Source organism: Paramisgurnus dabryanus, chromosome 19, assembly GCF_030506205.2.
Source record: "Paramisgurnus dabryanus chromosome 19, PD_genome_1.1, whole genome shotgun sequence".
Classification (NCBI taxonomy): Eukaryota; Metazoa; Chordata; class Actinopteri; order Cypriniformes; family Cobitidae; genus Paramisgurnus; species Paramisgurnus dabryanus.
Genome location: NC_133355.1, coordinates 9,428,756 through 9,448,862, shown reverse-complemented (window position 1 = coordinate 9,448,862; position 20,107 = coordinate 9,428,756). Strand labels below are relative to the sequence as shown.

General features: G+C 35.4%; 2 protein-coding genes across 3 annotated transcripts in view; both read left to right on the top strand.

The window, feature by feature from the left end:
• The first annotated feature begins 527 nt into the window (after window positions 1–527).
• On the top strand, window positions 528–10,320 carry LOC135777710 (B-cell receptor CD22). 2 transcript variants are annotated; one of them, XM_065287948.2, is made up of 9 exons: window positions 528–717; window positions 1,521–1,880; window positions 2,658–2,818; window positions 3,237–3,387; window positions 4,451–4,720; window positions 6,095–6,188; window positions 7,244–7,262; window positions 8,100–8,177; window positions 9,023–10,320. In XM_065287948.2, exons 1-9 carry the CDS (start codon window positions 648–650, stop codon window positions 9,083–9,085), a joined length of 1,266 nt encoding a protein of 421 aa, XP_065144020.1. In that variant the 5' UTR covers window positions 528–647; the 3' UTR covers window positions 9,086–10,320. The 2 variants fall into 2 exon arrangements, with proteins under 2 accessions (XP_065144020.1, XP_065144017.1); XM_065287945.2 differs by having other exon boundaries at window positions 8,097–8,177.
• Window positions 10,321–14,698: 4,378 nt separating this feature from the next.
• The window catches only part of il11b (interleukin 11b), a 5,985-nt gene continuing 576 nt past the window's right edge, over window positions 14,699–20,107 (top strand). The window contains exons 1-5 of the mRNA XM_065282139.1: window positions 14,699–14,778; window positions 16,788–16,948; window positions 17,058–17,147; window positions 17,272–17,430; window positions 17,517–20,107. The exon at window positions 17,517–20,107 is cut by the window's right edge and continues 576 nt beyond it. Of these exons, the coding sequence (XP_065138211.1) occupies window positions 14,772–14,778; window positions 16,788–16,948; window positions 17,058–17,147; window positions 17,272–17,430; window positions 17,517–17,672 (573 nt within the window). The 5' untranslated portion in view covers window positions 14,699–14,771 and the 3' untranslated portion in view covers window positions 17,673–20,107. The remainder of the gene's footprint in view (window positions 14,779–16,787; window positions 16,949–17,057; window positions 17,148–17,271; window positions 17,431–17,516) is intronic.

The window sequence follows — 20,107 nt, the reverse complement described above, 5'->3', positions numbered from 1 at the left end:
ACCTAGTGCTGGGTAACAGTATTGCAAAAATTTTCATTTTTGGGTGAACTATCCCTTTAAGCTATTATATCTTAAAGCGATAGTTCACCCAAAAATGAAAATTCTGTCACCATTTACTCACTCTCATGTTGTTACAAACCTGTATACATTTCTTTGTTCTGGTGAACACAAAGGAAGATATTTTGAGAAATGTTTGTAACCAAACCATTAGAAAGTAACACAAAACAAATATTTAATCAAATTATTTGATTTATTCGAAAGTATAGGTTTATAACACAAATGTGAATTATGTTAAAGTTTTACAAGGAAACAAAGTGAAAGTATGAGCTTCTTTTATGATACATAAGGGTAGTGTAATATTTGGATGACAAGTTTAATAAGTCAAATAATAAAAAAAACTCATACGTGAAAATACACATTAAAATGCATAAAAGTCAAAATGATTACAATTCTCAGGGGTATTCCACTCTAGAAGGAGGAAGAAATGTTTTCCTGTATTTCTGATGTTTTGAAACAGTAAATTTTTACAGAATGGTTCCTTTTTTATTACAAACTTGCGACTGAGAGGATATTTGACCGCATAAAGATTTCACATCAAGCACTAAATAACAGAAACAAGTCGGTAAAGTATTTGTTTAAACAATTACATGTTTATTCGAGATCTAGACAGCATGGTTGGACCAAAAGTCTTGATAATCATCATGTGGATAATGACAGGTGAGTGATTTGTCATGCAGTAATAGTTAATTGGTCATAAACTGGTTTTAAACTTTACCTTATGAATGTGATTGGAAAATAGTTTGGAATTGAAAAAGGGCATACAGAAGATCAATGCTGAAATTCACTGTAGATTTCATGAAGGTTTTATATTGAAAACTTATTTTTACATTTGATGATCCTGGGTTTTATTAATAAGGGTGCTTTAACTTTACCCTTTTAATCTGCTGTTGGCCATAAACACCGTCCTGCTTTGACATGTTTTAGCGTTGTTGATTAACATTAAAGGAAAACACCACTGTTTTTCAATATTTTATTATGTTCTTAACTCAACTTAGACAAATTAATACATATCTATCTTTTTTCAATGCGTGCACTTAATCTTTGTACAACGTGGCCTGAATGTGTTAGCATTTAGCCTAGCCCCATTCATTCCTTAGGATCCAAACAGGGAAGAATTTAGAAGCCACCAAACACTTCCATGTTTTCCCTATTTAAAGACTGTTACATGAGTAGTTACACGAGTAAGTATGGTGGCACAAAATAAAACGTGACTTTTTACGCAGATAAAAATCAGAACTATATTGTATGGGGGGGAAAGCACTTAGTTTGCAGCTAGGCTAAATGCTAACTCATTTACGACGCGTTGTACAAAGATTAAGTGCACGCCTTAAAAATAGGTATGTATTAATTTGTCTAAGTTGAGGTAAGAACAAAGTAAAATATTGAAAAACGGTGGTGTTTTTCTTTAAACTACAAAAGATGACCGGTGTGTTTGTGTGTGTGTGTGTGTGTGTGTGCAGGTGCTGTAAGCAACAAGTGGGAAATTAAAATGCCTCCACATATTGATGCAATAAGTGGTTTCTGTGTTGAAATCCCCTGCAAGTTTGATATTCCAGAGTCATTTAAAAAGCACCTGAACAAATCTGTTGAAGCAATATGGAGGAAAACCGAGGCAACCATTGGACAAGTTGTGTTTAGTTCAAAAAGCATGACGTCTGTCCTCAAAGGCACAGTAACCGGAAACCTCTTAAGCAAAAATTGCACAACTGTGTTTCAAAATTTTCCTGTTGGATTCAATGATACTTATTTCTTCAGACTTCATGGCCCCGAACCCATGATATACACATTTACGGAAGGCGTGTACATCAACGCACATGCAGGTAAAGGCTTTCTTCTGAAAGGATTTAAAGTAAAAGTATAATGCAATGTGCTTCTAATCCTATTAAATAAAATAGAAGGGTGAATTGTAATAGTTGTTCCAGTAAGAATATATTATAAAACTATTTGCATCTAGTTTAAAGGAGGTGTATGTAACATTGACATAATTATTGGAGACATTTAGGTTTTGTCCCCGCCCCCCTCTCGGGTTGCCAGACATTTACAGGAGCACAACTGATGATCATTTTTATGTTTGCAATGTTCTTTGTTGTCTGCAAAGCCGCTATGGATTTTTATAACACAATCTTCGGCTCATTTCGGAGATTTCATCCACTGGAGGTCACACTTATGTGTGGTCTCATTTAAGCAACCGTGATAGCTGTCAACTGTAATCTGTTTAAATACGTTATTGGGTAAATTGGCAGTGGGCACAGACCAAAACAAAAAAAGACAGAAGGCTCATTTTAAAAAAGAAAATAAAAGAAACAGATATGTGAACATTTCTTAAATATCTACAAATATATTATAGTATTTTTATCAGTTAAATTCTACATAAAGCTCCTTTAATTAAAGAGGAAAAAGTCCAACGTAAAAGTGATGAAGGCAATAATAAAACAGCCAGGACTGTGTTAATTCATGCGCAATTTGGATTTCCTGATGACACCGTTCTTGAGTCATTCTGAGTTTGTCATATATTACTGTATGCAGTTATTTACATTTTTAAGTATTGTACAAACAATACATTTATCACACAGTAATGGTTGTAACTCTCCTCCAAGGCTTACTCGCTCCTAATCTGAGCCTTAATACTGATGTACTGGATGTTCGAGAGGGCAACAATTTAACATTGACTTGCTCTATAATAATGTCATGCCCCTCACAGCAGCCTACGATGAACTGGAGTGTAATACTGGGACAACTAATACATCCAACCATACAGGTAAACTATAACAGAAAAGAGTATCTATGAATGCAGGATTGTGAGTGAATTGTGGGTGTGTGGTGTTGACAAAAGTGCAATCAGCAGTGAGGAGGTGGTGGAGAAGGACAGAGGATCATTCAAAATTTGAGTTCGGAGCAGGCCACCTTTTAAAGACCGACATTTTCTTATGTCATAGTCCAATCTAATACTTCTTTAAAGGCGGGGTGCATGATCTCTGAAAGCCAATGATGATTGTAGAAGACATGCTCTTTACTGCTGATTGGCTACAAGTGTGTTTTGGTACCTGGCCCGACTCCTTTTGTGTTTTTCAAAAGTCATGCACCCCGCCTTTAACTTATCATCCTTTTCTCTCCTGTTCTTCTGAACCTTCGCATTATTATTCTTTGAAATTTACATTTTAATTCTTTTTCTTCAGGTGGATGAATTTGGACAGTCAGTGTTGGTTTCCTCTCAGATGTTCAATGCAACACCTTTAAATGACCGACTTAAAGTGTCCTGCTCTCTTGTGTACATCTTGAAAGGTGTCAGAACATCAGTCGAGACCAGCATTACTCTAAAAGTGTTGCGTAAGTGAAGAAAATAAGAAAATCCAGATTTAGAAGGTGTCCAGCAGCAGATTTTTTTAAAAAGCAAATTTTTTGCACATATAAGATTAAGGTTTGAACTTACTATAAACATTATTTTTAGAGGATTTAAAAATATTTCCTATATAATTTTTTTAATTTTTTAGATTTTCATTATCAAAAATGATCATTACCGCAACATGATATTACATTAAAAATATGCATTAACAAACTCATGTTTCGGTAATGAGAACTAAAAAGTTGTCTAGGTACTATGACAAACAAAATTTCAACTTTTATCTGTCGAGAAAAAATAAGAACTGCTTACCTGGTAGTCATCTTGAGTGTCACAGTCAATTATGTCCCTTCCAACAACTTTTTATTGTGAAAATGTTAGTTCCTTGAGGGCTTAAAAAATGTTTGAAAATTGTTGCGGAGGATGAGAAAATTGGTCTTGGACACATTTTTATTCCTTATTATTGTCTCTACATTTACCAATGATCACCAAATACCACATGTTTCTTTACTGTAAATGTTTATAGTATAACATGCACTGAAGCTTTTTATTTTTTTTAGATTTTTTTAATTATAAATATTTCCATGTCAAAGAACAAAAATCCAGTCATGGACACATTGCGGTAATGAAAATGTTTCCCTTAAATGTGGAAAAAACAACAAAATTGGTTTGTATGATGTCATTTGAAATCATGTGCAAAATAGTACATGAAGAGATGTTTGGAACTGTATGCTTCTTATTTTGATTCTCTTACTTTGCATTTACTTCTTTTATCAAAATGTTTCATGACACCTCATAAGTCTAATTTCGCGAGAATCACCCAATCATATATCATAATATTTACAATTTATTAATATATTTCTATTATTTTATGAGAATATCAAAGCTCTTTGAGTGTGAACTTCATTGTAATCCATATTTAAATCCTGTTCCTGTATAATAGTCTAGTTAACATGTTATTTTGTTAAAGGACAAATTAAATAGTTACTTATTTTAAAATACCAACATAAAAGTTTTGGAAAATACTGAAATGCTCAATCTCTCTTTCAGATGCCCCCAAAAACACCATAGCCATGGCAAGTCCATCCGGGCCAGTGTATGAAGGCAACATGGTAACAATGAGCTGCCAGAGTGATGCCAACCCTGCTGTCCAGCGTTATGAGTGGTTTAGAGAGAAAGAAAATGGGACATTAGTGTTAAAGGCACATGGACCGATTCTGACAATGACTGTGAGCAGTAATGCTCTGGGTCGGTATGTTTGCAAGGCCTACAATATTTATGGGACCGACCAATCGACGGCTGTTGCTGTGGAGCTAAAAAGTAAGATATTTTTTCTTACATACACTTTTAAAAGTACACATTTGCCCCTAAAGAGTTCATATTAGTACCTCAGATGTACATATTGGTACTAAAGAGTGTAAAATAGTACCTCAAAGGTACAAAGTGTTACCAAATGCACGATGGTACATAAATGGTACATATTTGGGTATTTTTTTAAGGACTTTTCCCAGTGATAGTTTGGGACCATATATGACAATTTTTTTCTGACATTGTGCATACTAGTTTAGGTGTATAAAGGACCAAGTATGGGCAAAGAAACCTTGACTCATTACCAAATGTAAGACATATGACAAATCATGAGCAATGGGGAATATTAGCCACCTTGGTAGGCAGAAAATATCCATTGAAAATCCAAATATCCATTAAAATAAAATGAAATATTCAGATAAATAATAATAATAAAGTAAGCTACCTTTTGAAATATTAATCAGTGAAAATAATTTATTTGTAAGATCTAACATATTATCACCATTCTGTAGTTTCTGTCATTTGACATTGCTATGATTCATTAAAGCAAACCTTGAAATATTTTCTAAAGTCAACATAAAGACCGCATGCCTTTTAAACTAGACTGTTTAATTCATTACCTTGGCACTTATTTGTCACTGAACCGGAATCAGTACAGTGCAGTGATTTATCGTCTGTACGCTTCACTAAAGATGTAAAGTGATTCATAGACAAACTGGAAGAAACTGTCTGTGGAAATGGCTGTAGATCACAGGGTAATAGCCAAAGCACACAGTCAGTGTAAACAAGCAATTAAATACAGTAGGAAACCACATCAAAATGCATCCGTATAAGAGTGCCAGTGAGCAAGCTGATGTGTATAAACTTCCTAACCTCCACAGTGTTCAGACTGTCAACATTTGATGTAATGTAAACATGTTTTATTTCATGTGAACTTGAATGATGTGCCCCTGGACCACAAAACCAGTCATAAGGGTCATTTTTTGAAATTGACATTTATAAATCATAAACAAGCTTTTTCATTAATGTATGGTTTGTTAGGATTGGACAATATTCGGCGGAAAAAATCAAGTATTGAGAAAATCGTTTTTAAAGTTGTCCAAATGAAGTCCTTACAGACACATATTACTAATGATAAATACATTTTCATATATTTACGGTAGGAAATTTATTAAATATCTTCATGAAACATTTACGTAATATCGTAATGATATAGCAAAAAAAAAATTCTCATTTTGACCCATAGAATTAATTTTTATCTATTGCTTCAAATATACCCGTACGACTTGTGACTGGTTTTGTGGTCCAGGGTCAAATGGTGTTAAATCATTTGAATAGTGACCAAAACCCAAGCAACAACTTGTCCTTTATCTTTGTCTGTTTAAGGTTGCCACTGTACCATTGCACCCTACATCATGTGTGGAGTCCTCGCTTGTTTCTTAATTTTCATTACTGCAGTGGATTGGGTCAAATACAAACGGTGAGTTCTGGAAAAGTGACAGAGCAAAATGCATAAAGACAAGGGTTTGCCGAGAACGATTCGGATAAAGGAGACCAACTCAATATACAACTACTAAAATGATTGAATGAACAAAAACTTTTTGAAAATATGTGACCATGGACCACAAAACCAGTCATAAGTCGTACGGGTATATTTGTAGCAATAGCCCAAAAAACATTGTATGGGTCAAAATTATCCTTTTTTTTTTTTTAAAGGGCACCTATTACGCAAAATCCACTTTTACAAGGTGTTTGGACATAACGTTTGTTGGCAGTGTGTGAACACAACCACCCTACGATGAAGAAAATCCACCCGCTCCTTGTTTTTACCTCTATTAAAAAAAGCAGTCTCGTTAGAAATGCCGTTTTGATTCTTTTATTAATGTGAGGTCACACTGATAAAGCCCCGCCCACTTACATTCATGCATTATCATAGTTTCCATCCTCAGTGAGTTGTACTCTGTCCACTATACTATTTTGTCAGACTGTATTCATCAGATCTATTTGAACAAAGCGCTCACTGTCTGTTTGTAAATAAGTGAGGAGCTGTAGCTCATTTATATTTAAAGGTACAAACATGAACACATTCTGGGCATATCTGAGACCTATAATAGGTGCCATTTAAAGCTAAAATCATTAGGATATTAAGTAAAGATCATGTTCCACAATCATATTGTATATATTTCCTATTGTAAATATATAAGAAAATTAATTTATCATTAGTAATGTGTTGCTAAGGACTTCATTTGGACAACTACAAAGGGGATTTTCTCAATATTTAGATTTTTTGCACCCTCAAATTCCAGATTTTTAAATAGTAGGCCCAATATTGTCCAACCATACATTATTGGAAAGCTTATTTATTCAGCTTTCATGTGATTTATAATTACATAATTACCCTTATGACTGTTTTGTGGTCCAGGGTCTCATATTGGCTTGTTTTGTGTGTACTGACTCAATCAAATGTGATTTCATAACATGTTACTTTCAACCCTTTATGAACATTAAACAAATTTGTATTTTGTTGTTTTTCAGCTTGTTGAAGAGACTTAAGGTAAGTACAACACTACTGGACATTTCATAATTTATCCCATAATGACTGATATAGTGAATGATTTAAAGAACTAGAACTCATTACAAATACAAAATGTAGAAAGTTTTATTAAATGACATCATTTATATATATATATATATATATATATATATATATATACACACACACACACATATATACAAATGACTAAAAGCTTAAAGAAACCCCATTTTGCAACATAAACAGTAGCCTCAGCTAACATTCGTGAGAATTAAACACACATCCCCAAAAACCTCACCACATCAACCACAAAATAACTGATGTGACCGGAACTATGACATTTGTTTTTCATCCTTTTACTGACCAATAAACGACTCATCATTGATTTTTATTAATGACACCTGCTTCATCACACATGAGAAGATTAAAGAGTCACCGGTGAGGCTCTGTAATGACTTTTGATCTCAAACCGTGAGAGAGTTTTTTTTAAACGTGACAGAATAAAAGTGTTATTTGTTGTGACACCTAGTGGTGCAGATGAAGCATTACTTAAGAGAAAATTTTGCAACTGTAAGAATGCACTTTTCATTTTTTTGCAAACAAAAAACACGTGCATCAAGGCTTACTGAGATAAAGCAGTAAAAGTTAAAATACTTTCATTAGATTCTAACACCAAATGTTAGTTCCTGATGCTATTGATTTTAAATTTATGTTTTTGCATTTAATGGTGTAGAAGACATGGTGTCAAAACCACATAAGGTTTCTTCATCAAAAACGCAATTCATGTCAAATATTTGTAATTTTCCAAAACTTAAAAAGGGTAATTACTTTGATTTTGGTCTTTTATGCTTTTAGCAGGTTGAAGATATGAGAGAATCCATGACATATACCACCCTCCAAAGGACCAATGACACCACAGTTTACAATGAAATACAGGTCATCTCTAATCTATTCATTTGATCAACGGCTAAAGCATTTTATTACAAGATGACATACAATAGCCTTTGTTTTTAAATATTTGTACATCCTGTGTTTCATCATTGCGAATTTCCCTGGAAACGTTTAGCTTTTCATTTACTACAAGGAAATTTTTGTGACTAGCTATCTTTAAATCAAAGTTCCCTGAGACAGGAAATATGCTAAATATTCTTAGAATAGAGGAGCTTTGTAAGCAAAAAAAAACAGATCTACAAGATTCAGATTTTTATATACGTATAGCTTTGAAGCATGTGCCAGCTGGGGCAAAATTTGCCCTGATTTCGCAGAAATGGAGGTATCTGGATGCATCAAAGTTATGTTTTAAAGTCAACTTCAAAATGATCAATACATGCTAATATGTGCTACAGCAGTGGTTCTGGTTCTCAAACTTTTTCGGTGTGCAGCCCCCCTTGTGTACGGTGCATCCCTTCATGCCCCCCAAAATAAAATTTATGACATAACATTCCAAAACTTACAATTTTTATAAAAAAATATTTAATTATACAATGTAGTGCTGTAGGTTAGTGGCCTTATTTTTCTGAGGTTTAAATACACAGAATTTATGATAAATTCATGTATTTTATAAAATGTTATTAAACTGTGGCCCCCCGGCACTATCTCAGGGCTTCCCAGAGGGCCATGGCCCACAGTTTGAGAACCACTATACGTAATATATATTCTTAGCTGACGCAATCTATGCTTTAAATTGTGTAAAAATATAGTTGAACTAAGTATTGTGGTATTTGGTGTATGTCGGGTGTCCACTTGATTTATATAACTTTGCATTCTTGTCTTTGCTGCAGACAAGTCCCAGGGCAGCCGAGGAGGACTATGAAAATAAAAAATGGGTCAAACATCATCAGTGATGATGAGGAAGATTTAAATTCCAATCCAGCCTGCATCATGTTTCCATTCACATATTTCTATTGTGCATCATTTTCCATAAAGCTGTACTTTTGCCAAACTATGCCTAAAGTGAACATGTATTTTTTGTATTAAGGAAATGTAACGTGATATTTATATGTTAAACGCTTAGACTTAGCAAGAGAATAGTAATTGCACATATATTGGTGTTATATAGCCTATCATAAAGCGTTGATGGTCATATAGTATTACCTAGTATTTCTTTTTAAGTTTTCTCTCTCTCTCTCTCACACACACAAACACACACACATTCTTCACATTCCATTAGTCATTGAAAGCTTGAAAAGCAGATTAGTGATGAAATTGTGACGAAAATGGAAATTTCACTCCCTCACCTTTCAGCTTCATTTGTGTGTAAGATGCCAATGCAGTTGTGCATCAGGGGAAAGTCTTAATCTGGGGACTATACACCGTGAGGTCGTCCTTTTTCCGGCTGGACGGTGCAATAAAGGAAAATTCAAAATTTGCAATAGCTGATTAATATGAAAACCTTTCAACACGAGGATGAAGAGGATGAAAAAATTCCACGACAGGTTAAAACGTTTATATAAGGGCAGGCTGACAAACATCAGACAACCATCACAATTTTCCAAACAACTCATGATTCTTAAAGGATGTACAAACGTTCCCTGACTCATGTATGAACTCGCTTTTGCTGGTCAAATGAAATGTTATAGTGCCCTACATCAGTGGCTCTCAAACTGGGGGCTGCGAGATGGTGCCAGGGGGCCCCAGTTTTATGACATTTGATAAATTAATTTATCCTGAATTCTGTGCAATTAAACCTAAAAAAAAAAATAAGACTACTAACCAACAGCACTACTTTGTATAATTTAATGTTTTGATTAATTTAAAGTTGAGTTTTAGAACAGTTTCTTGTCATAAATTTTCTTTGGGGGGGGGCCGCAAAGGAATGCGCCGTACACAAGGGGGCCCCACGCTAAAAAAGTTTGAGAATCACTGCCTACATGATTGACTTTGCCCATGAGCATATAACATATGGAAATTATTAACTATAGTGGGTGATGTAAATGCTTAAATATGTTTTACATTTTGATATTACTCCAGCCATACACATGAAACAGAAAGAACATGTTTTTGGTCTTTATTTGCTTTTTAACACATCAGAATAATATGTAATGCCCATTAATGAAGTGCTTTAAGCTTAATCTGCTACTTTAAAATAAAAATATGAATATAAAAGCAAGTTCCTGCCTTAGATTTTTTTAATCAAATTGGATGTCATTCATATTTTTCTTTTTAAAAGGGTAACACTTTAAAATAAGTTTCATTTGTTAACATTAGTTAATGTACTAAATAACATGAGCAAACCATGAGCAAAAAATTTGTTTAAGTATTAATTAATCTTTGTTAATATTAGCTAATTGTTTGTTTATGTTAGTTCACAGTGCATTAACTAATGTTAATAAGATTTTAATAAAGTATTAGTAATTGCTGAAATTAACATTAACAAAGATTAATAAATAGTGCAGTTCATTATTAGTTCATGTTAACTAATGTAGTGAACCTTATTGTAAAGTGTAACCGTTATAATATTAAATGACTAATTGTCCTTTAAATGTAAGGCAGCTTATTTTTTATTTTTTTTATCGTACTTTGAAGTCTGGTAATTAGAATTACAGTGAGATAACACAATATACTGTATATTTATAGGATGAAACTATACATATAGGATAAAAATTTACATATACAGTATACCTTACAATATTTGAGTTTGGATTACAATGCCTAAACTTCAAAGGGTTAATGGTGACAGAACAATAACAATGCTGTTCACGCTACAGGAAAAAAGTCACGGTGACATCACAAACAGCCGGAAAGTGGTTCAGACTCATTGATGTCTATTGGATCACCCTAAAAAAATGCGCGTGTGAGCATGTCTATGTCTGTGAGCTCATAATGAGACATGCAGTCATAGAGGAGCGGCATGACTAAATCCGTCCTGTTCGGGCATGTTGGACATCAATCAAAATAAACAATATTGGCAGCTGCACGTTCACCACTTTTGCCATTTCACTTGCACTGCAAGTGGGTGGTTCTGCACCAAACACAACAGTGACACTGTTAGCCACAAAATAGATTAGTGGCAGTAAAACTGTGAGTTATGTAAACCACCGCTTCTGGTTTGTATTGGGATTCCCCATTTGGTTCCAAATGTTTGGACTGTAATTTTAACCTCTTCTTCCTGCCACAGTGGCTGTACCGTAAAGGGAAACATCCTGATCAGAATTTGCTCTTATCTTTCATCTCTGAATGTTTCCTTGTTCAACAAAAATTAAAGATATTGTGCACCCCTAAAGTTCATCAATAATTTTGTCCCAAGACAGACAGATATTTTTTAATGCATGTAAATGAATTCTGTCAGATAAAAAAACTTAAGTGGTGAGGTTAGATTTTAAATATTATCTACAATCAGTTTAATAATAGAGAGGATGTTGGTTTCTGCTCGATCATGCATTCCTTTCTAAGAATTTAAACACCTCAAAGAATCCACCCACTTGGGCTAAGCATGGCTTGTCTTCTTCTGCAAATGCATCTTTATTTGACACAATGATCTGATGCCAACTAAGCATTAACCCCCCCCCAACCACCTCAGCAGAAAGAAGGTTCCTATGTAAAAAGATGTGATGTTACTTCCGGAATTAGTGAAATGGATTGCCTGGACAACTAATGTTGTTTTATACAGCTTAAATGTGGCACGCTCATACTTCAACAGGTAATATCCTGTAATATCCTGTGATGAGTAATTATTTTTCCAACTTTTTCTGGGAAGGGCACAGAGTTGAGTTTTCACCTTAATTGGCCTTTATAAAGAAACTTTACATCAGTATTTGTTTCTTTTACGTAAATGTTGCATCAAAATTATACAAAAATATTCACTTATTGAAACAAAAAATGTCATGTTGTATCGAACAATGTTTTTATTTATTTCTGTTAAAGGTGCAGTGTGTAACTTTTAAAATGATCTCTTGACAGAAATGCAATATAATATACAAAACTATATTATTAGTGGTGTATAAAGACCTTACATAATGAACTGTTATGTTTTAATTACCTTAGAATAAGCAGTTTTATCTACATACATCGAGGGTCCCCTTACATGGAAGTCGCCATTTTGTGCCGCCATGTTTCTACAGAAGCCCTTAACGGACAAACTTTAGTGAGTTGTCTCCACCAATAACATGTTTGTCCTGTGGCAGCTACCGTAGCTTCTCTATGTGTTTTGGTGAACGGTGGACTGAGCAATTCACAATCTCACTGCTAGATGCTGCAGAAATTTACACACTGCACCTTTAAAAGCAAAAGTCGAAATTTGTGACAAACTTTTGCTATAAAATGATAATTCATACACTTTCCGAAAAAAAAAAAGTTCCCTATTTACGGCAGTTATCTACCCATTAACTCTTTCGCCGCCATTGACGAGATAACTCTTCAATTAAGAGAAAAAGCTTCCCTGCCAATGACGAGAATTTCCGGCTTTCCGCAATACCGCTATTATCCAACAGGTGGTGCACTTCAGCAACTTATTCAACCCGGAAGTAGCGCCTCACGTGAAAGAGAAAGGACTCTGTGTATGTTTTAAAGATCGCTCTGCATCTGATCAAAAGTCCTTCACAAAAATTGAATTATCTTGACTTTTTGCTCAAAATTGGGTGTTTTTGAAGAAACCTACTCATAATTGAGTAAAGAACTAATGAAAGTATGATGAAACAGGTTTTTGTTTGAAAGCAGAGACTCTGTCCTTTCATTTGATATATTGTTTGTTTATATATTTAAAGAAGAAAATTTTCTGGAAGGCATTAAACTTTTGTGAAAATCATGAAAAATGCTGGCCCTGGCTGGCAACTTAATTTTTAAAAACGCTGGCGGGGAAAGAGTTAAAAAGGTCCTAATATGTATCATTTACCAGCCAGATCGACAATTCGTACATATTTTACAAGTCGGCTAATTTGAATGAATTCATATGTAGTTAATCTTGTAAAAACGTACGATTCTCATGGAAAAAACAATAAATGAAACCCAACCCCTAACCCCAATGTTACGGGGGTCAAGGCAAATCATACAAAAATCTACGAATGTGGTCGTATGAATTATCAAATCAACGTTTATTTATATACACTGTAAAAGCTTTTTTGTCAAATTAACACATATTTTATGTAACTTAAAAAATTTAGTTAAACAATTTCAACTTGACTTTAAAAGTTATGTCAACTTTTTTAAGCTAAAAGTTAAAATAGTAAGTTGAATTGACTTGCAAAACCAAGTTGTTTTATCTTCGTGCTGCATTTCTTTACAGTGATAGCACTTTTTTGTTTTTAAAAAACAGCAAGTGTCTTACAAAGTGCAACTTAAACAACTTAAAATAAAATATAATGTAGAATACACGATAAAAAAATGAATACAAATTAGCCAACTTAAAATATGTACGAATTCTCGTGAGATAGCGTTGCATTTACATACAAATATGTATACATTTGTTACCAATGGGTTCCATTTGAGATACTTTTATGCACTCTTATGTACCAATATAAACATCTTAGGTACTATTATGAACTATATTATGAAAAAGTGACCATATACGGACCATTTTTTACCAGTGTAGTGACTGCGGGCCAACTATAATCCACACCATGACCTTTTTTGTCGTCATTGAAGCATCTTTTAGCAGTGGCTTCCAACTGTCACATCTTTTTGTGGATTTTTCAGAAATTTGCATTCCATGAAAAACCTTTTCGTTTTCGGACAAATGATTCCCTTAATCTATCACTGTACTAAATTTACCAAACCACTAGATTCTAGGGTACTCCGACCACTTCCTGAAGAGGTACAGGATATACGCACAGCGCCCAACAGTCGCTTTTCTTATCAACGTAAAGCTTGCAGTCATCGCAGTCAAAAGAGCAAAAACGAGTGGGTGAGAATGAATGAAAAAAAAGACATGGGGGGGTGTATGTGCATTCAGGCATAAAGACAGTTGTGCACGTTGGGTGCCTTGAGTGGAAATAACAGTGAGATGTGTCAGAGGAGACCAAGCGGACGACGTGTGGGGTCGACGCATTGTTGGGGAGTCGAGGGGCGACGGGCTGCTAGACTAGTGGGTGTTTCAGTGTCTGTGTGTTATGACTTTGTTCTGTTGTGCGACTTATTCATCTCAGAACCGATTTATGTCTCATCTGAGTCCATCATCTATACCACATTCCCCTGAAATTTGATATAACTGTGATTAAAGGTCACTTTTATAATAGAGTTTGAACAGTGATGTCACAAATCACTAGACTATACAGTCTATCACTAATGTACATTAGAGAGTAAATGCTTAAGTGCTTAGGAGGTCCTGTCAAAAAAAAAAATTATTCTAAATTAGGAACATGGGTCACAAGAAAAAAAAGTTGTTTGGCGGAAATCATTTAAAAAACTAAATTCACCAGAAAAAAGATATGTTCAGCATGAGGGGGTGTGTGTAGTTTTATGTGAATGACTCAGAGTCTGTGTCATTGCTCATAGTATATAAGAGACTCCTTTCACTTCTCTAAATGTTAGTTGAGTGATAACACTTTAGTTTGTACACAGAGAAAGTCTATTACCACTTGAGGTTTTAGGATTACCATGAGACGTAAGTGTTTTCCCCTCATTCCTTTTCAATTAATTCCACAGGCATGGTGTAATGTGGAGTGCGTATGGGATTGATCCGGTAGAGGGAGACTTTTCCTTTTTTTTTTTTTTTTGCTTTCTATGAATTTTGTTTGGGAACTGTTATTGAATATACAGTAAGAGCCAAAGTAAACTAATTTAGCTGGATACTTTAGTTTATTAATTTATTTAAGACATAATATAACCATTTTAATGACTTAATGCATTTTATTGATATTGTGTATTGGGTGTGACTGTGATGTTGTGTGAATTGCATCATAATGTTGCATGTGTATTACAAAGCATGGATACAGTTTTTTGCTTTCCTTGTAAAAAAAAAACTTTGACTGTTTTTGGGAAATTTGTTTGGGATTTACTTATTTGTTTAAATTATTACAATACTCTATATAATAACAATGAAGCCACAACCAATTTTCAGATTAGTCCGGGGTTTCGATAGCTAACATGTAAAACCCTGGATAAAGTCATTTTTGTGATTTAACATTTATAAAATCATACTATATAATGTAAAGAACATTCTGTCAAAATATAACCTTGATATCTTTAATATTGACTGAGTAAGATCATATCAAAGATTGAGATCAATGACTAAAATCAAACTTAGATTAGATTATAAACCTTTAACCTAGATTTACAGACTCCGAATTCTAATATAATAATGGTCGGCCATCAAGGTCAAAGGTCAATGTCATTTTCTCCTGATCTAAACATCATTTGTGGCTTTTACAGTCCTCTCAAACTAATATGCGATCATGCAATTAAGGTCAAGATTTTACGCTTCCAAAAAAAGTTTATCCGGGATCAGTGTTGCGGTTCTTTGGCGTAATAATGAACAACGCTATCTGCGTTCACGTACTGTAAGTGAAACGATGCTATCAGCGAGAACCAGAGTCATTTTCCACTTGAACTGACGGAAGGATGCTTGCGAGTGAGTCAACCGTCGGCCTCAGCGCTAATTGACTCAATTTGATCTTTCGCTTCGCCTACTTGTTTTGATGGAGATCGTCGCCGTGCCATCAAATCCGCTAGGGTGGCACGCAATGGTAATCGGTGACCCTGACAATTTCTCCATTTAGAAATGTTCCAAGCATGTTCATTTCCTTTTGACGTTTATCACGAGACTGAATCGCAGGGTTATCTGCTAAATGTGTTCATTTGAAGAGCTCAAATCTTCAGACGGAGTTCGGCCATGGCTCATTTGAGTTGCTGTAGCTAAAGACCGGACCAAACATCAAACAGGGTGCACTTTAGCCAATGGTCAGTGTCTTACTAGCATTCAATTTATGATAAAATTATCCTGTGTGTTTATAAATTAGTATATATTTTCAATTATGTCTCTGAAAAATAAAAAAGGTAATTTTAAATTTAGAACCCTTTTATCACCTTTATTTTTAAGTGTAGTGTGGTTTTATTAAAATAACAAAATTTAAACATGTTACCCAAGATGTGCATGTTTCACTCATTGATGCATAAATTCACTTATGACTACACACTGGACATTCCTTGGTTTAGTGTTTTGCTTACATTTCCACTAGGTGCAGGATTACCAATTTGGTGAGATTTCATGACCTCAGTTTAGCCCCTTGTGTTCATTCCGCACGTACATTTTGGCATGACGGCATTGAAGCATTACATCCGGAAAAATGCTGACTCACATCCTTTCATCCAAATAGCATCTCCTAATTCTGTAATTCACAGTGACATCTTTAAAGCATAACACACCCTGGCATCACTTACACGCATGTGTCCTACATACCTTGGAAATTCCTGCGGGCTGCTCGAAATTTCGTCCCATCCGGTGTACACAGTTCAAGGCGAAGCCTTTGGCGCAAACTGAATCAAGCAACTGTTTACAGAATATGAAGACGCACACCACAGCACCTGTGCAGAGTAGTGAATCAGATGAGTAGCAGCTGTTCGAATGACATATGAGAGTCATCATCATCATCTTCTTTCTTTTTATGCTGACAGTGCTTCCCGAATCCACCCTTCCTCTGATCTTCTTAATGACTTGGACTGAGCTCTTTCCCTTTACTGTGGGCCGTCCTGTTTCTTCATCACAAGGAAGAGAAGGCCTGCAGAGACTTCAGGACGAAATGCGCATGCTGTCCACATTGTTAACGGAGAAAATGGTAAGTAAATAGTTAAACATTTTAATATAACTTTTGATTTAGAAAAAAAGTACAAATATGTATTTTTGAGGTACCAGTATGTATATTTTACAGTACTATTTTTTTAAAGGATATGTCAGAGATGATGGAAGACTTTGAACGTGACCTTACCTCACTACCCACACTGAGATTCACAGCACAAGACCTGAAATCTCTTGAGGTAGGACATTAGCATCCGTCCTTTACCTTGTTCAACGTCTCTCTTGTAGCCATCCCAATATTGATATCAAGAACCGACCAATCAGACAAAGAGATTATCTTAACATGTTGTTTATATCTCACAGGTGAGCAGAACCTTAGCAGATCTGCACTCCGGTCTTACATCATTTCTCTTTCACCTTGACTGGCTGATGCAGAAACAGGAAGAATTGGGGATGGATTCTAGTAAGACACAGAAGATCATTCATCGCATCAAGAGCATCAGCCGCAAAGTGCTCAAAGAGGTAAAAGCTTTTTTACATTAGTAAGCTAACGTGAGCAATCTAGTTGTTTAGCATTTACTAATATTAATAACAAATCGTTCTTACAGATTGGGAGCGCACCACCTGAGTTTGTCCACCCTACCCTGCCTACCATAAACACATCCTGGCGTATGTACCAGACCACAATGGAGATCCAAAAGAAACTGTATTTATTTTGTGACTGGTACAGGAGGGCTCTCGGAGTTCTGAAACATAGACGATAGCGGCTCATATCGAATGAAGCCTGTAGCACTCCTCTCATCTCCGTGCTGCCTTAAAGTTTCCAATTCCTTAAAGGAGGGGTAAGCGCTATTGGAAAAGTACATCGGGCCGAGTACCAAAACACACGTAGCTAATCATCAGTAAGGGGCGTGTCTACTAATAATGGGGAGGATAGTGCGCTCAGTTCTGTAAAACCTCTGTGGGGTTCTAGCAAATACGTGTGAAAGAAACTCAGTCAAGAAAGGAGACTTACTTGCATTACGCAAAGTATTTGATGTCTCCTGTTACCAGGCATTTGTCCGCATCAACCTACCCACCTCTGCTTCTTCCTCTTGTGCCGGTTGTTAAACGTCCCACTTCCGGTCCCGCTCGTGAATCCAACACCCAAGTGACTTACATTTTTGTGACTTTTGAGTGACAGGTGGATGGCCGCTATGGTCACTATTGTAGAGCTAGGTGGGTGTGGGTTCAACAACCAGGCACCTCAGCTCCACACATGTTCCACCTCTTTGTCTATTTTTTTATCCGTGAGTGACTCGTGGTGACACAATGCCAAGATGCTGACGCTGGCTCCGCCCACTTTTGGCTTCAGAAATGCCAAATTCCTTTTAAGGAAGCGCCGCCATATTTGCAATGCCTCAGGTCTTGTTAGAACAAGACCTGCCGATCTTGGGCATGCCAAAGGATCCTATTTTTTGACGGTGGCCGATTGGCTTTTTTACTGGGAGGCTGGACTAGAGCGGTTATTCTGATCGTTGCAATCTCCCCCCATTCATATCAATACATGGGATGCATCTTGTTAATATTAAGTGCTCTTCGGACACCTACGGGTGACATCACGGACACTACGTCCATGTTTTTTACAGTCTATAGATATATTCACATTATAAGCGACTTTGTCGCTGTGTGTCGCTCGTCTCTTTCAAAGGAGGCATTACTAAATCGGGTTGTCATAAACAAATAAGTAACGTCCACTCCAGTAACTGACGAGAGACGGATGACGTGAACTCCCCGCTTCGCTCTCTTTGGTTGGCGCTCCCGAAAGTCGCTCATAATTTGCATAAAGTTAAAAATTTGCCGCGCTTCTGGACACGCCCCATCCAGTTGTCAATGGTCACCAATCTTCTATTGAAATCAATAAGATCGCGTCCCTCTGCTAGTCTGAATGCAGCTTATGTGAGCGTTGCCTTCCGCACGAAACTAAGCAAAACCATTAAAACATGCAGTATTAGTACCAAAACACGTTCGACCTGGATTACTATAGTGACACACATTGCTTTTACTCTTTTACGACATCATACGCTCGGCCGACTGGAACAGCAAATTCTGCCATAGTCGTGCCGGGGTTGCGTATGTATGTGTGGGGCGGGGCTATCAAATTAGGCTCCTCTTTTGGGGGTAGCTGCGTGATTGTTTATGTGTTTTGAAATATCAACCACGTTTCCTAAAAAAACCTTACCCCTCCTTTAACTTTTCTGTTCTGACAGATTCCACCATTTCATTTTTTCTTGAGTAAGAGGAGTTTTTTCATATATTTCATTTTTAAATTATATATTTAATATTTAAAGTTATTTATTATTTATGAGTTCTTTGTTTACATTGAAGTATTTTTGTAAAAAAAATTCAATAAGGGTGTATTGGTAAACATTAGTAAATGCATTAACTAACAGACATTAATACATCATTTTTCAACATCTATTAATTCATGTTAATGTTAGTTAATGTCAATACAGTTATTCATGTTATGGTGCATTACAATGCTTGATTTTATAAATGCATTACATTTACATGACTAATTGTTAACAAATACAACCTTATTGCCAAGTGTTACCAGTATTTTTATACACAGAGTGGATGAAACAGCACTTTATGAAAATCTTGCTTGTGCCATTTAAATGGGACTTTGTAAAATCAACTGCAGGCAGTTGCTAAAAGCAAGCACTAGATGTCGCTATATAACAGAGTATTGCGGTGTAGTGAAAGGATGCAGTCTAGGTCCTGCAGTCATTCTTCTTTCTTTTAAATTTCCATCACATCCTACTTGACATATAAAGGTGACCAAATTATCATTTGGGTCTTAGACAAACAAGAAAATAACCTTAAAAGTTTCATTAAGGCTTATTGAGGAACTTTTGAACAAATGAAATGATGTGAGGGATAAATTTGGTTTTAATGTTTATACCTTTGTTCAGATAACACAATATTAAAAAACAATTTATTTCAAATTTCCTAGTAACAAAAAACTCTGTTCCTCACAGCTCTGTTTACATACGCAGCTTTGTGTTTTGAAACAATGTTGTGAAACAACCTTTTATTTATTTATTTATTTATTTATTCATTCATTCATTCATTTAGCTGGCAAGCGACTAACAATTGCTATATATATATATATATATATATGTGTGTGTCAGAGGTTGCACGCCTCTGGAGCAACAAG

Excerpts from the sequence above, each read along its gene's own strand:
- LOC135777710 (XM_065287945.2), top strand. The coding sequence starts at position 648 with ATGTTTATTCGAGATCTAGACAGCATGGTTGGACCAAAAGTCTTGATA. Across the intron at positions 4,721-6,094 it reads TGTTGCTGTGGAGCTAAAAA|GTTGCCACTGTACCATTGCA; the intron begins GTAAGATATTTT and ends TGTCTGTTTAAG. Across the intron at positions 8,178-9,022 it reads CAGTTTACAATGAAATACAG|ACAAGTCCCAGGGCAGCCGA; the intron begins GTCATCTCTAAT and ends TCTTTGCTGCAG.